The following is a 14187-nucleotide window of genomic DNA, read 5'->3' on the forward strand; positions in this document are numbered from 1 at the left end:
GTTACATAGAAGTAATTTTAGAGGTCTAGGGAAAACATGCTCCTGACAATGGCCAATGCTGTTTTCTTCTGTGGCAGGAAACAGGGTTGAGTGCTCTTTTACAATTTAACTATCTAGTCTCGGCTAAGCTTCAAATCTTATTCAGTAGGAACTCTACTTATATCCTTTCAATTTATCACATAGTGGAGTTTTTCTAAACTTTTTCCATCTTCCTCAACTCCAACTCTACCTCTTTCATGCTCTGGATAACTGTGTTCCTCCATGATAGAAACTATGTGAGGGACCTCACAGTCCATCCTTTGCATGTCAGACTGCTCTAAGTAGTAGTCCTTCCTTTGCCCCTCAAGACAAACCTCTCCATGTCTCCCAATTCCCATTACATTAAAAGTATTTTATTTTGAAACAGTTCACACTTAAAAAAAGGTATATAGAGTACAATAAATTCCTAAATACTCTTCACCCAGAGACCCAATTCAAGTTGTATCACTCAGTCGTGTCCGACTTTTTGCTACCCCATGGACTGTAGCCTGCTAGGCTCCTCTGTCCATGGGGATGGACAAGAATACTGGAGTGGGTGGCCATGCCCCACTCCAGGGGATCTTCCCAACCCAGGGATTGAATCCAGGTCTTCCACATTGCAGGCAGATTCTTTACAGTCTGAGCCACCAGGGAAGCCCAAGAATCTGGAATGGGTAGCCTATCGTTTCTCCAGGGGAACTTCCTGATCCAGGAATCGAATCGGGGTTTCCTACATTGTAGGCGGATTCTTTACCAACTGAGCTATCTGGGAAGCAATGATCTTCCAGTTTGTCAAATCCAGTGCCTTTTCCCCAACACTTCAGCTTCCTTTACGATATCCCATACCAGCTGACTACTCAATTTTTTGAAATATTTATTCCCAGATTCTCATTACATTATAGTCTACTGATCCATCTTCTCACCTCTGTGTTCACTGCTTCACATTTTTTTTGGCAACCACCCTTTCACCTTCAACTCTTGTTTCTGATTTTAGCCCTTTTCTTTTGTTTTCATGATGGCATTCACTCTTCAATGGTTGACTTTTATGCCAACAATTTCTCAAGTTTTATCATGAGTTTTTCACTCTCCCAGTGGCTCAGGCCTGCATTTTACCTGCATGCTGAACATATTCTCTGAGAGTTAGTACAGGGCATCAAACCAACAAGTCTTTCTCTAGCTCCTTTCAAAGGCAATCAATTGCTGGGGTTGATGACTCCACAACTCCCCCTAAACATTCAGTGCCTTTATCCTAGCCATTAACTCTCTCTCCACTATGTTGCTTAATATCATTGCTTTCAGCCTTCCCTATGTACATTTCCCCTCTTACACAGTTAAAACTTTCCTTTGCTATGTACTCTGTTCATGCCAGAAAGCTTTACCAACTTACCCTGTTCACTAAAGAAAACTCAACCTGATCAAGCATTATAGATTGCACAAATTAATTTCACATCATCTTTCTGTCTACTTGCAGGTTCTGTTCTCCTAGTTATTTCTACTATATTGGATATATATATACCGATTTTCTCTTTAAACTTAACAGCTCTAAGACCTCTAGAAAGGACTACCTCCACTCATACAGGCTTCTTTTTTCCCTTTTTGAACACAGCTTAGTGGATCAGGGGCTCATATTCCACCTTCAGAGGACCACGCAAAAAGCTGGGCTCAGTTGTTCAGATTCTCTCTCCATAATTAGAACTAACATACAGAGAGACAGCAGTCAAGCCATGGGTTGGAGCTGGCACTGAAAGGCGGTGATTCAGAAGGGTGAATGAAGTTAAAGTCGCTCAGTCGTGTCCGACTCTTTGTGACACCGTGGACTGTAGCCCTCCAAGCTCCTCCGTCCATGGGATTCTCCAGGCAAGAATACTGGAGTGGGTTATCATGCCCTTCTCCAGGGGATCTTCCCAGCCTAAGGATCGAACCTAGATATCCCACAATTTCAAGGAGATTCTTTACCATTTGAGGTACCAGAGAAGCCCAACAGAAGGGTGAGAGGCTACCGTATGGAGACTGAGTAAGCAGGACAGCAGTAGAGAAAGAGAGTGGAAGAAGGGTGGCAGAGACACAGAGCAGAAAGGGAACGAAGAGGCCCCTAAGGGGTGGAGGATAGCACCAAGTTTATGCCTTTCCAGGTTTCATCCCTGGGTCCTTCTATGTCTGTGAACGTGCCCATCCTCAGAGTAACTTTCCTAAAGTCCACTTGAGGGGGTTTCTGTTCCTTATAAACAAAAACCTGGACCAGAATATTCAAAGCAACTTGTTTGATGTGTACTGTGTGAACCTTTCATTATTTCCTAAATGTGGTCTGTACCTTTCACTCTTGATGCTTTTGTGCATATTCTCATTCCATGGCAGTTTCCTCCTAAATCTCTTCTTGGCTCAGTTTTTCCCATCCTTCAAAATGAAGTTTTCAAATGTCCTCTCTTCCACAAAGCTTTTCCTGATTCCTCTGAGAAGATACTCTTCTTTATCTGAATTCCAACAATACTTGTACCATTCTTGAATCATAGCTGATCTTGTACGTTCAACATATTTTCCTACATCTTATCTTGTTCTATAAGACTGTAAGCTTTTTAGAGTCCAAACCAACCTAGCACTGCAAGAATACATTTTAAGTGTTTTCTGAATGAAGCTTAATATTCTACTCACTGGATACTTATTTTCCTTTCACACAGAGCATGACCCGATGGTGCTGATTCCCAAATCTGGCTGACTGTCGAGAGTTACACCTTGAGAACTTTTTAATTATTATTTTTTTAAACAAATACAAATATCTGGGTAGTCTTTCTTATGATTCTGATTGAGCAGGTCTAGAGTAGATCATGGGAATCTATGTTTTAAATAGCACCAGGTAGTCTGGATCACTGGTCAGGTGAAAAGGAAGAGTAATAGTTCAGAGTCAGTCTGGTTTAGCTGTGTGACCTTGAACACAAGTGTACAGGACATGGCAGCCATCATAACTTTTTAATTCTTTTGGCTTAAGGCTTAAAGGACTTCCCTTGTGGCTCAGCTGTTAAAAAAATCCGCCTGTAATGCAGGAGACCTGGGTTCAATCCCTTGGTTGGGAAGATCCCCCAGAGAAGGGAAAGGCTACCCACTCCAGTATTCTGGCCTAAAGAATTCCATGGGCTATATAGTCCATGGGGTTGCAAAGACATGATGAGCGACTTTCACTTTCACTTTAAGGCTTAAAACTGTGTTGAAATGCAAGTCACAATTTAATTACACCTTTATGTAAGTGTATTCTGGATCAATGGTTCTTAATCCTGATTGTACTTCAGAATCACCTGGGGACCTTAAAACAAATGCCAATGCTAAGATAGATTAAATCAGAATGGGAGTGCCGGGTTGGAGAAGAGGCTTAGTCAACAGCATTTTTGTTTTTTAAAGTTCTCCGAGAGATTTCAATGCCTACTGACAATTGAGAACCACTCTTATACATCTTTTTGTAAAAACAGTTTCAGAAGAGAGGAAAAAGAGAAAAGAAGCAATAAAGTACTACCAATGGAGGGAAAAAAGCACAAAAAGGAAACAGGAAACTGAGGATAAACTAGCACTGTTACAATTTTGTATTGGACAACTTTTGACTAGGAAGTAACTTAAATAAATATTCTTCCTTTAACTTAGGATACACTTCCATAAAATAAAAGCAGCAGACTCAAGATAACCATCTTGATAATAAGATATATACAAAGAAAACCTCTGGTAAAAGAATTCAAATTTATCTTGCAATTACTACTGACATCCTCCCCAGTGAAAACACAGATGCACACATTTTAGGTCAAAATGAATGTTAGGGGCCTTCTTCTCCTATTTGTTGTTGTTCAGTTGCTAAGTCCTGTCCTACTCTTTTGCAACCCCATGATCTGTAGCCCACCAGGCTCCTCTGTCCATGGGATTTCCCAGGCAAGAATACTGGAGTGAGTTGCCATTTCCTTCTCCAGGGGATCTTCCCGACCTAGGGATAGAACCCATGTCTCTTGCACTGGCAGGCGGATTCTTTACCAGTTAGCCACCAGGGAAGCCCATTACTTTAAAACTAGTTCCTATAACTTCATTTCTATATTTTAAAACCTATTCTCTTACCTTTCTAATGGTCGCAACACATATTGTGGAAAGATTTAATGGGTCTATAGCTTCCAATTTCATTCCTTCCTTGAACCATTCCCCACTCTGGTCTACTTCTTTTACCTAAAGAATTACATGAAAGCACATCTATTGTTACAGGTGTTACCAGTTTAATAATTAAAATAATACCAATTTGAAAAAGTTTACAAGATGAAAATACCAAGTACCTTCTCCTACCTACCTAATATTATAACTCAAACTTCCATTATGGAATAGAGAGAATTCAGGCAAATAGAATTTAAAAATAATTATAATCAATAGTTGTGACACATATGGATTACAAGGTCTTAATCCTTTTAGGTGAATATATGTAATTGTGATTTCCATAATATTAGGAAAAAACCCACAACCCTCTTTCAAACATAATTTACAAATGAGGGTTCTTATAAAAACTTCTTACCTTAGCAAATAAATGTGGTGGTGTATCAAAATGTCCATCCTGTTTCTTTGTAATATCTACAAGGAAAAGTTACATACTAATCTGTCAGCATTTGTGAGAAGACCAAAAACCACGTTTTTTTGAAGGTTTCAAACTCACAAGGTATGTATACTCTAAAACATGGCAAAAATACGTGCCTTCTACATTTATAGTGAATAATATTCTTTAAAAGTCTCTATCTCTTTACAGTACACGTGCTATTAAATACATTCAGCCAATTAGAATGCTGGGAATTCCCTAGTTAGGCAATTACAATTTTAGAAGTATGCTTTAAAGTGTTTAGTATTAAGTCTAACCACATTTAATTTTGGTATTTCTACTAACACTGAATGGGAAGGGAAAGGCTATCTTCTTCAAATGGGCTGGATAAAAAAGTGTAAGAAAACAAATGTAGTTGTGACCGGAAGGGCTTTATTTCTGACTTGAGCATAAGTGGAAGGAATATAAAGGAATTGGTTAGGACATTTAATTTTCTGGTGTGAACCTTCCCTAATTAAGGTAGAATAAGCAGCCCAAGGCAATTGATTTTGATCTTTGCTATTCTGCAGAGAAAAGTACCCAAGTAGTACAATTTAGCCTCAATGTTATTTTCAACAGGAATTCTTGTGACAGGTGCTTACCAGATCTTTTGAACCGATGGCCTATGCTTCGAGACCAACCAATATGATGGATTAATGGGCTGTGCATATGGCACCAGAAGTCATCTGTTCTATCTTCACTCTCTTCATATACTAGTCTTAATCTTCCTCCAATTACACTTTCCACCACTGCCACTCGTGTTCGACACAAATGCCTCTTGTCAACCACCTCTACTCTCATGCAAGGTTTGAAAGGATATTGCATGCTCTCTGAAACCTTGAAAGAAAAGCAGAACTTTTGAGAATTCATGACAAAGGTCTACAAGTAATTTTAGAATTCTACTATAAAAATATCTAGTGCACTCAATAGTTAACACAGGTCATTTGACTCACTAATTGAAACAATTCCTTAAAAAGCTTTGAAGTTACTCCATGTTTTAGAGCTCTCATTTGCTACTTGAGTCCTTTCTAAGATCTTGTCTTTACCTTTTGTGAGAAATCGGGAGGAAGAGTTTTGGCACCAGTAAGTCGTTTCACTAGAAAAGCTTTCCAGTTTGTATACTTATGCTGAATAGCTAAAAAAAAGAAATAACCAGTTATACTTCAGCAAAGAATAGAACTGCTTCAAAAGCTATTTGCTTAAAAAGAAAAGTAACAAATTTCCCTGCAGTTAAAATTCTGAAGAGTGACAAAAATAGGGAAAACAAGTATGTCTTGCTAGCAAATAAGATACCTGAAATCAAAAAATATTATTTTAATTTTTATGTCACTTGTCACTGTAATGTTACTAATTGTGAAACTGCATTCAAGTTCAGATACTTAAGTTACAGTAAGGGTAAAGAAGCTACTCACTTCTAGGAGGGACAAGAGGTTTTCCACTTGCAGCACACCAACCAACTGGATGGATATCAGAACCACATATACTGCACCAGAAGTCTAGACCAGAGTCATTTTCAAATCCTTCATATCTTAAAAGGGCATTGTAACCTGAAACCAACAAAGCAGTCACCACATAATAAGAAAATCAAATGAAATAAAACAGAATATAGCTGCTGGTAGTGAGTATCAAATGTCAGTAGAGCTTGTGAATAGACAGACAGCTGGGCCCCATACTCCAGAAATCATTTAGCAGATCTTGGGTGAGTCTTAGAAACTTTATTTCTAACAAATTCCCAGAGGTGGTGACACTAGTGCTATATGGATGAAACTCTGAGAACAAACTTTGAACAATGGAATTAGTTTAACTGTTTTCAGAGCATGGCCTATTTCTCTGAATATATTTCAATTTTACCCATAGTTTCTTAAATTCTAGAAAAGAGGAGTGAGAAAGTTCTACTAGGATGCATAGTTTTGGAAATAAATAATATTGTGGTAAGTTAATATGACCTTGTTAAGTCACAGAAATCCAGTTAAAGTACATTTCAAAGACACTGCTTTATCCAAGTGATCAGGTGACCAAATTATTTTCAGATAATTTGCATGTGGCTACTTTAAGGGTTTAAATTTTTCTGTCTTGTTGCTTTGGAAATAATATTTGAAAATGCCAGGTAAAAAAGTTCAATGAACACAAATAAAGATATGTGAAATCACTTAAAATCTACATGTACTAAACAAACAGGGTCTTCCCAAGTGGTGCAGCAGTCAAGAATCTGCCTGCCAACGCAGGAGATATAGGAGACTTGGGTTAGATCCTGGGTCAGGAAGATCCCCTGGAGTAGGAAACGGTAATCCTCTCCACTATTCTCTCCTGGAAAATTCCATGGACAGAGAAGCTTGGGTGGGTTACAGTCCATGGGGTCACAAAGTTAGACACGGCTGAGTGACTGAGCACGCATGCACTGAACAAATGGGAAGACTTATTTCCTGGAAAGAACAAATAGCATATGATATATACTGTTTATAATTTAATAAACCTTATCTTTTTAATATTTAAATAGACAAACTTTTATTAAATACATACAGTAGTAAAGAAAATAAGAGTATCAAATATCACTTCCTCAAAGAAACCCTCTGATGTATATAACAGTCACCCATAACCAGCTTTGTCATCTCTTTAAGCTTGAATATGACAAACAGTGTTTGTTTCTTTGCTTATTTAAAATATTTTTCTCTCGGTGAAATAAAAGTTACATGAGAAAGTATTTTTATTGTTTACTCCTTTTAATAAACCTTATCTTGATAACAGATTAAAAAGTTAAGGTCTTTAGTGGAATAAAAAATGCCCAATAAACTTGTATTTCAGGCTGGGAGCTAAGTTTAGTTACCATTTTCATGTGTTAATACTTAGGTTTTGAAAATTTATAGCATTAAACTTTTAGTTTTAAAATTCAGTAATTCACAGAACAACTCATGACTTGCTAACTATTTCTAAGTTCTGGGTTCATGATCAGCAACAGGCTCATTTCTAAAATGTCATTAAAGTGGCTTAAAATGAGATATATGTTGCAATTAGATATAACAGAAATATAATACCAGAGATGGAAGATAGAAATAATTCTTGAGTATTAAATGCATTGATCTTTAGAGCCATTTATATGCAAATGATTTAAACATCAAGCAAAAAATATATATTGCTGTTTTAAACAAGGTACAGGGAATAATACAGGTATTTAGAGAATGTCTATATAGCTGGGGGCTTCCCTGGTGGTTCAGATGGTAAAGAATCTTACTGCAATGCAAGATTTGATCCCTGGGTCGGTAAGATCCCCTGGAGAAGGGAATGGCTACCCACTCCACTATTCTTGCCTGGAGAATTCCACAGACGGAGGAGCCTGGCAGGCTACAGTCCACGCAGTTCCAAAGAGTCAGACATGACTGAGTGACTAACACTTACACTTTTTCACTTACATAAGCTGGGGAAATGTTTCATGGAAAAGGTAGGAACTGTACTGGGTTAAATCCAGTAGTGAGAGAGTGACAGTGAGTAAAGGCATGAAGGTGACATAGAACATGCTATATGAGAGAGAAGGAAAACTAATTTCAGCAGAACAGATCATTTATGTTGAGAAATAATAAAAAATCTGTTCAGTGGTGTACAGTGAAACTTAACAACAGCTGTAAATGCTGACCATCCTGATCCTTTAAGGACAAAGAAGCCACTAAAGACAGAAAAATGGAATTGAGATCATTTTTAGGTAAATTAAATCTGTCAGCAGTACACACGGTGGAATAATAGGCAGGGCATTTTTGGGAAGATGGCTGGAGATAAGACTAGATATGTAACAATTTTATGAAATTCAAATTTTAGTACCCATAAATAAAGTTTTACTAGAACACAGCCATGCCTATTCATTTATGCATTACTTTGGCTGCTCCTAGCTATGATAGTAGAGTTAAATAGTTGTGACAGAGATTGCTTTGCTCACAAAGCTGAAAATATTTACTGTCTGGTTTTTCTTTTACAGAAAAAAAATTTGCTAACCTCCGCCCTATATCATACTTATTTAGCAATACTTGAAAATTTACAAATATGCTTTCTTACAAATTACAAATACAAGTGATTTTTTAAAGTGAATGATTATGCATGTTTTTCACCTGCTAATTTTACTATTCCAGCGATCCAGAAGACTTTGGTAGGTAGGCTGCAGTCTGTATTGGGAACTTCCACTCTCACATTTTCTGAGATATCACCCCAGCAGGTCCCCATAGGTGCCTGTCATATAAAAATTATTAAATTATCATCTTATTAAATAAAGTCTAAAACACATTGTTTAAAATTAAGCACTACTATTCAATCATAGTAACATTAAACTAAAAATACCATTTAATTCATTCTTTTTTTCTAAAATACAATTGTTATTCTTTGCATCATAGAATTCTACTTAGAAAAAGCCAGTGTCAGGGACAAGCTCAAGATGAAGAGAATTCACATATACTAAAACTGATCCATATCCAGTTCAAAATTCAATGGTGCCCAAATATAAGACTTGAGAGCAATTTTTATAAATGCCAAATTACAAACTTGATATTAGGTTTCACAGGAAAAAGTTGACTTAAAAATTCATTATTTTATCATGAACTGAATGAATGTACTTTACCTTAACCTTTAATTTTAAAAGATCTGGCTAAAGAGCAGAAAGAAAGAATTCCAATCAGCAATGTGGTTTCCAGTAACACAGAGAAACAAAACTTAGTTATCTGTATTTTCAACTTCAGTTAAGTTTGCGGAATAGAAATACAGTCTGTTACAACAGACTTGTGGCAAAAGCACCAGATAAAGTTGTTAACACGGTGAAGTTAAAGAGATTCTGGAGAATCGTACATGGTAAATTGTTAAATGATTTATTATTTCAAAATTTCTCACACAGGAATTACAATAAACAAAGAGAAAACTTTCAGTGTTAGATCTGGTAGTAATCAGCTTCCACACAAACGGTTAAGATGGGGACTCAGAAAACTAATTAAATGAATATCACGAAGGGATCTGCCAACATTTAGTGTGTTTCCAAATTACAATTTCCATTATATTTTAATCCTTAAATTTGAGGCAGTTTACCATTATTTGGAATTTAGCAATGGTTAATTAAACCAAAGTGAATTTAGGAATTTAAATGCTGATAATACCAAACAGTTTCTGTGGCCCTTGATAATCAGCTCCTCATTGAATACAATTCAGAACCCTGATCACAAGAAGTATTAGGTAAGGATGTAAAAGACTTGATAACATCAACAAATCGGGAAAAGACAAAATAGCTTCAAAGCTAAAAGATGACTAAACACAAAGATATCCAAGAGTCACGCAAACTAGTCCATGTGAACACTGGGCAAATGTCTTCCATGCAAGGCTGCTCATCTTGGGTAGTCGCTAACCCAAAAGGGGGTTAGCTTAAAACTACTCAACCTGTATGCTCTCAATAGCTTAAGGAATTTCTGAAGGACAGGATGAAAATGTCAAATAATACTGAACTAGGATAAGTCTAGAAACCAAACACAGAATCAACTTATGGCTATTTCTGTAAGCAGAAAGCAAAGAATATACTTCAATCACTTGGATACAGTGGCCTATCTCAACTATCTCTAATTCTGGAAGGATACACATAACTGTCTTCCTGAGCTGTACAAAAAATAATACATCCATCATAACTACCTCTTTCTGCTATTTTTAAATTGAAAGAATGGACTCTTCAGGTTCTGCTATCTCCCCCTATATCATTCTAGACTGTTGGGCCATCCCTATTGCCAGCAGATATGATCAGAAAAGGAGAGGCTGGAAGGAAGATAGGTAACAGATTAAGCTACCATATATTAACACAAAGACCATGTATTAATTTCTGTGAGGAAAAACCAATTACAGCAGACAGATGTAGTGGAATGTATGCATTAAATTAAGGTAGGATATCCATTCCTCTTTGTTTGGCTGCCAAATCTTATGAAGTGGGCTTTATTTTTCATTAAGAAGGAAGACGCATGGTTATGCTGACAAGCTGTGTGTAAAGATGAGCACACTGCTAAAAGAATTTGGCATATAGGACTCCCTTTTGAGTTAGGTGTGACAATGTCATACTGACTTTTTTTTTAAAGTCTTTTAACAATTGTTTGGAGAAAATAACTTTAAGTCACATTAAAAAAACAAGTGTCAATATGCTTGCTCACTTAGAAAACAAAGTTAATGCTCACTTTAGTTTGGGGATGTTATGTTTTTGTCCCTACAGTCTGGATTGGTATAGGAGAAAGTAGCAGAAAGTGACATTTGTTCTTGCCTGTAAGGTTGTGGTTCTGCTAGGCCCTCTTAAACCAATCCATATGGTTCATGCTAAGAAAAAAAACGAACAAAAACAATAACAAAAGAGAGCACAATAGTCACTGCATAGTATGTGCTCAATGTGTTGAAATAGTAAAGGAATTTTAAAGATACAGCTGCCCTTTTGTTTAAAATGGATATTCTTAAGTGTGGAAGACTAAATGACCCAGGGCTCGAGAGCCATCTTCAGCCAAGTCATCTGTCTTCTCTTGCTGGCAGGAGGGATACCTCTGAAAGTCTGGATTGGCATAGCATGGACTAGCAGAACCATCATTTACAGGTAACAACAAATTTACCTTCCAGACTCAGGACGAGAGGTCCACCTCAGGTTCCTCCCAAACCAGGAAGATCTGCTTCATCACTTCCTGCTCCAGGGCCACTCGTGAGGGCTATCTGGGAGCGACTCTCCTTCCCTGCAAGGTAAGCTGTCATCAGGTCCTGCAGGTCATGGCCAAATCCAAATGCTGAGGGCTCCCCAACACAAATGTATGATAACCTCCACCTGACTGTCCGTAAGAAAGTAACTGGATGGGATTCTTACTTTTTCTGTACTTTAAGAACATTCCCAAGATAGTCCAATAGCCCAGATGGCTAGTATTTAGACTCTCAGAAGGTTGACACATTACACACATGATGCTTTGCGGGAGAAATACAGATTTCCCTCCACAGAGCTGAAAACCTGTAACTTTTGATAATCACAATCTTCAGCAGTAATAGAATTCAAGCGGGCAGAAGTTAGCCCTGAAGTTGTACACTGGTAACTATTATTGATCCTAATGATATGGCAAATACACAAAAAGCCACCATTAAAATACTTTGACTAATAGGCATATGGTGACTAAAGTGTAACTAGGAGAGAAAGATATGCTATTATAAGGCCAAAAGGGGAAAAAAACATTATAGGAAATTGACTAGAAAAGAATTAGAAGTCCTAAATGTCATTTGCTGGAATTGACAGAATGTAGGAATAGAAAAATAAAACAGTTCCCTCTTTCTCCAGAAAGTCCACTCACCTTTTGATTTGATAAAAGGACCTACTTTTGGGGCTGGATCATAGCAGGAGGGCTTCCCAAGTGGTGCTAGTGGTAAAGAATCGACCTGCCAATGCAGGAGACATAGGAGACGGGGGTTCGATCCCTGAGTGGGGAAGATCCCCTGGAGAAGGGCATGGCAACCCACACCAGTATTCTTGCCTGGAGAATCCCATGGACAGAGGAGCCTGGGGGGCTACTGTCCATAGGGTCGCAAAGAGTTGGGCACAACTGAGGTGACTTAGCACACATGCACAATAGCAGGAGGATGGGAGTACAAGGCAAGTACAAAGAGAAAATGGGATGCTTGGGGTGAAAATCAGATAAAGAATGAGGGAATGCTGGACTTCTCTCATGGTCCAGTGGTTAAGAATCCACCTCCAATGCAGGGGACGTGGGTTCAAACCTCGGTCTGGGAACCCTGGCCGTGGGGTAACTCAGAAGGCACGTGCCACAACCACTGCAGCTAGTGCACTCTTGAGCATCGTTGCTCTTCAACAAGAGAAGTCACTGTAATGAGAAGCCTGCACACTGCTAGCTGCATCTAGAGAAGGCCTGCGTGTAGCAACGAAGACCCAGCACAGCCAAAAATAAATAAGGAAATAAATAAAGCTAAAAAAAAAAATGATGGAACACTAGTGTACGTAAAAAGAGAAAGGAAGCAGTGGTTACTAATTTCAAAAGCATAAAGTAGTTCATAATTTTTAAAAAATATTAAATGAAAATAATCTAGATTACTTAGGCCTTCCTTGAAACAGATTATTTTTATAATATATGTATTATATTATATCAGATGCCATTGCTTTCTTGCAGAGAATTTATTTTGTGGCAACACAATAGCTAAATTAGAGTACTAACAACTACCAGAAACTAAAAAGTTCTATTTCCATTAGAAAGAAACTCTGCAATCTAGGATGACATACTGAAAACTCTACCTTCAGTTAAAAAGGATGTGAAGTCATATTTATTTTCAATAGAGTTATGTATGCACGGTTAAAGCTAGGGGAAAAAAACAAAGAATAGCTTTATTTGAAAGAGACTATTTTACTAATAAACATAGACCCAAGTTTTACTAATAAACCATTGTTACCACACATACACAAACAAAAGGCCTTTTTCTCCTTTATATATTCAAAAAATATTTTAATGCCTGTTGCAAAGAAATATTTATAACCTTATCCCTTTCAAAATAGCTGGACCAAAAGAGAGGATTAGAAAACATCATGTAAGCAATACAAGGTGCTATTTGTGGAGGCAAAGGACCTTTTTAAAAATTACGTAACTACAACTATTTTCAAGGGAGATAAAAGTAGGATGATTACATTTCTGCTTTTAGGAAGGACAGTATCAATAAACTGACATCAGAATACACAGTTCAGGTACCAAACAAAAGAAATTTGAAGTCTGTACATTCGTAATTAAAGGCATATGATTTTAGCTTTTTAAGATTCAAATACATTTCACATTGAAACATTTTGGCCTGTGCTGTAATGCTTCAGTTCAGTCGCTCAGTCATGTCCGACTCTTTGTGACCCCATATCAGGCTTCCCTGTCCATCACCAACTCCCGGAGCTTGCTCATGTCCACTGAGTCGGTGATGCCATCCAACCATCTTGTCCTCTGAAGTCCCCTTCTCCTGCCTTCAATCTTTCCCAGCATCAGGGTCTTTTCCAATTAGTCAGCTCTTCACATCAGGTGGCCAAAGTATTGGAGGTTCAGTATCAGTCCCTCCAATGAACATTCAGGACTGATTTCCTTGAGGATTGACTGGTTTGATCTACTCGTAGTCCAAAGGACTCAAGAGTCTTCTCCAACACCACAGTTCAAAAGCATTAATTCTTCAGTGCTCAGCTTTCCTTATCGTCCAACTCTCACATCCATACACAACTACTGGAAAAACCACGGCTTTGTCGGGAAAGTGATGTCTCTGTTTTTTGATATGCTGTCTAGGTTGGCCATAGCTTTTCTTAAAAGGAGCAAGAGTCTTTTAATTTCATGGCTGCAGTCACCATCAGCAGTGATTTTGGAGCCCCCCAAAATAAAGTCTGTCACTGTTTCCATTGTTTCCCCATCTATTCGCCATGAAGTGATGGGACTAGATGCCATGATCTTAGTTTTCTGAATGTTGAGTTTTAAGTCAGCTTTTTCACTCTCTTTCACTTTCATCAAGAGGCTTTTCAGTTCCTCTTCACTTTCTGCCATAAGGGTGGTGTCATCTGCATATCTGAGGTTATTGATATTTCTCCCTGCAAT

The 14187-nt window shown here is 37.8% G+C and overlaps 1 protein-coding gene across 50 annotated transcripts in view; it reads right to left on the reverse strand.

The window, feature by feature from the left end:
• MBTD1 (mbt domain containing 1) overlaps positions 1-14187 on the reverse strand; it is a 63894-nt gene that overhangs the window by 11083 nt on the left and 38624 nt on the right. For all 50 annotated transcript variants that reach the window (XM_081583355.1, XM_081583347.1, XM_081583352.1 and 47 more), the window contains 6 exons: positions 8698-8815; positions 6016-6150; positions 5650-5738; positions 5206-5440; positions 4547-4602; positions 4105-4209 (listed from right to left, as the gene is read on the reverse strand). In XM_081583355.1, the coding sequence (XP_081439481.1) occupies positions 4105-4209; positions 4547-4602; positions 5206-5440; positions 5650-5738; positions 6016-6150; positions 8698-8815 (738 nt within the window). The remainder of the gene's footprint in view (positions 1-4104; positions 4210-4546; positions 4603-5205; positions 5441-5649; positions 5739-6015; positions 6151-8697; positions 8816-14187) is intronic.

This window comes from Giraffa tippelskirchi, chromosome 3 (assembly GCF_054371585.1).
Source record: "Giraffa tippelskirchi isolate mGirTip1 chromosome 3, T2T-mGirTip1v1.2.pri, whole genome shotgun sequence".
NCBI lineage: Eukaryota > Metazoa > Chordata > Mammalia > Artiodactyla > Giraffidae > Giraffa > Giraffa tippelskirchi.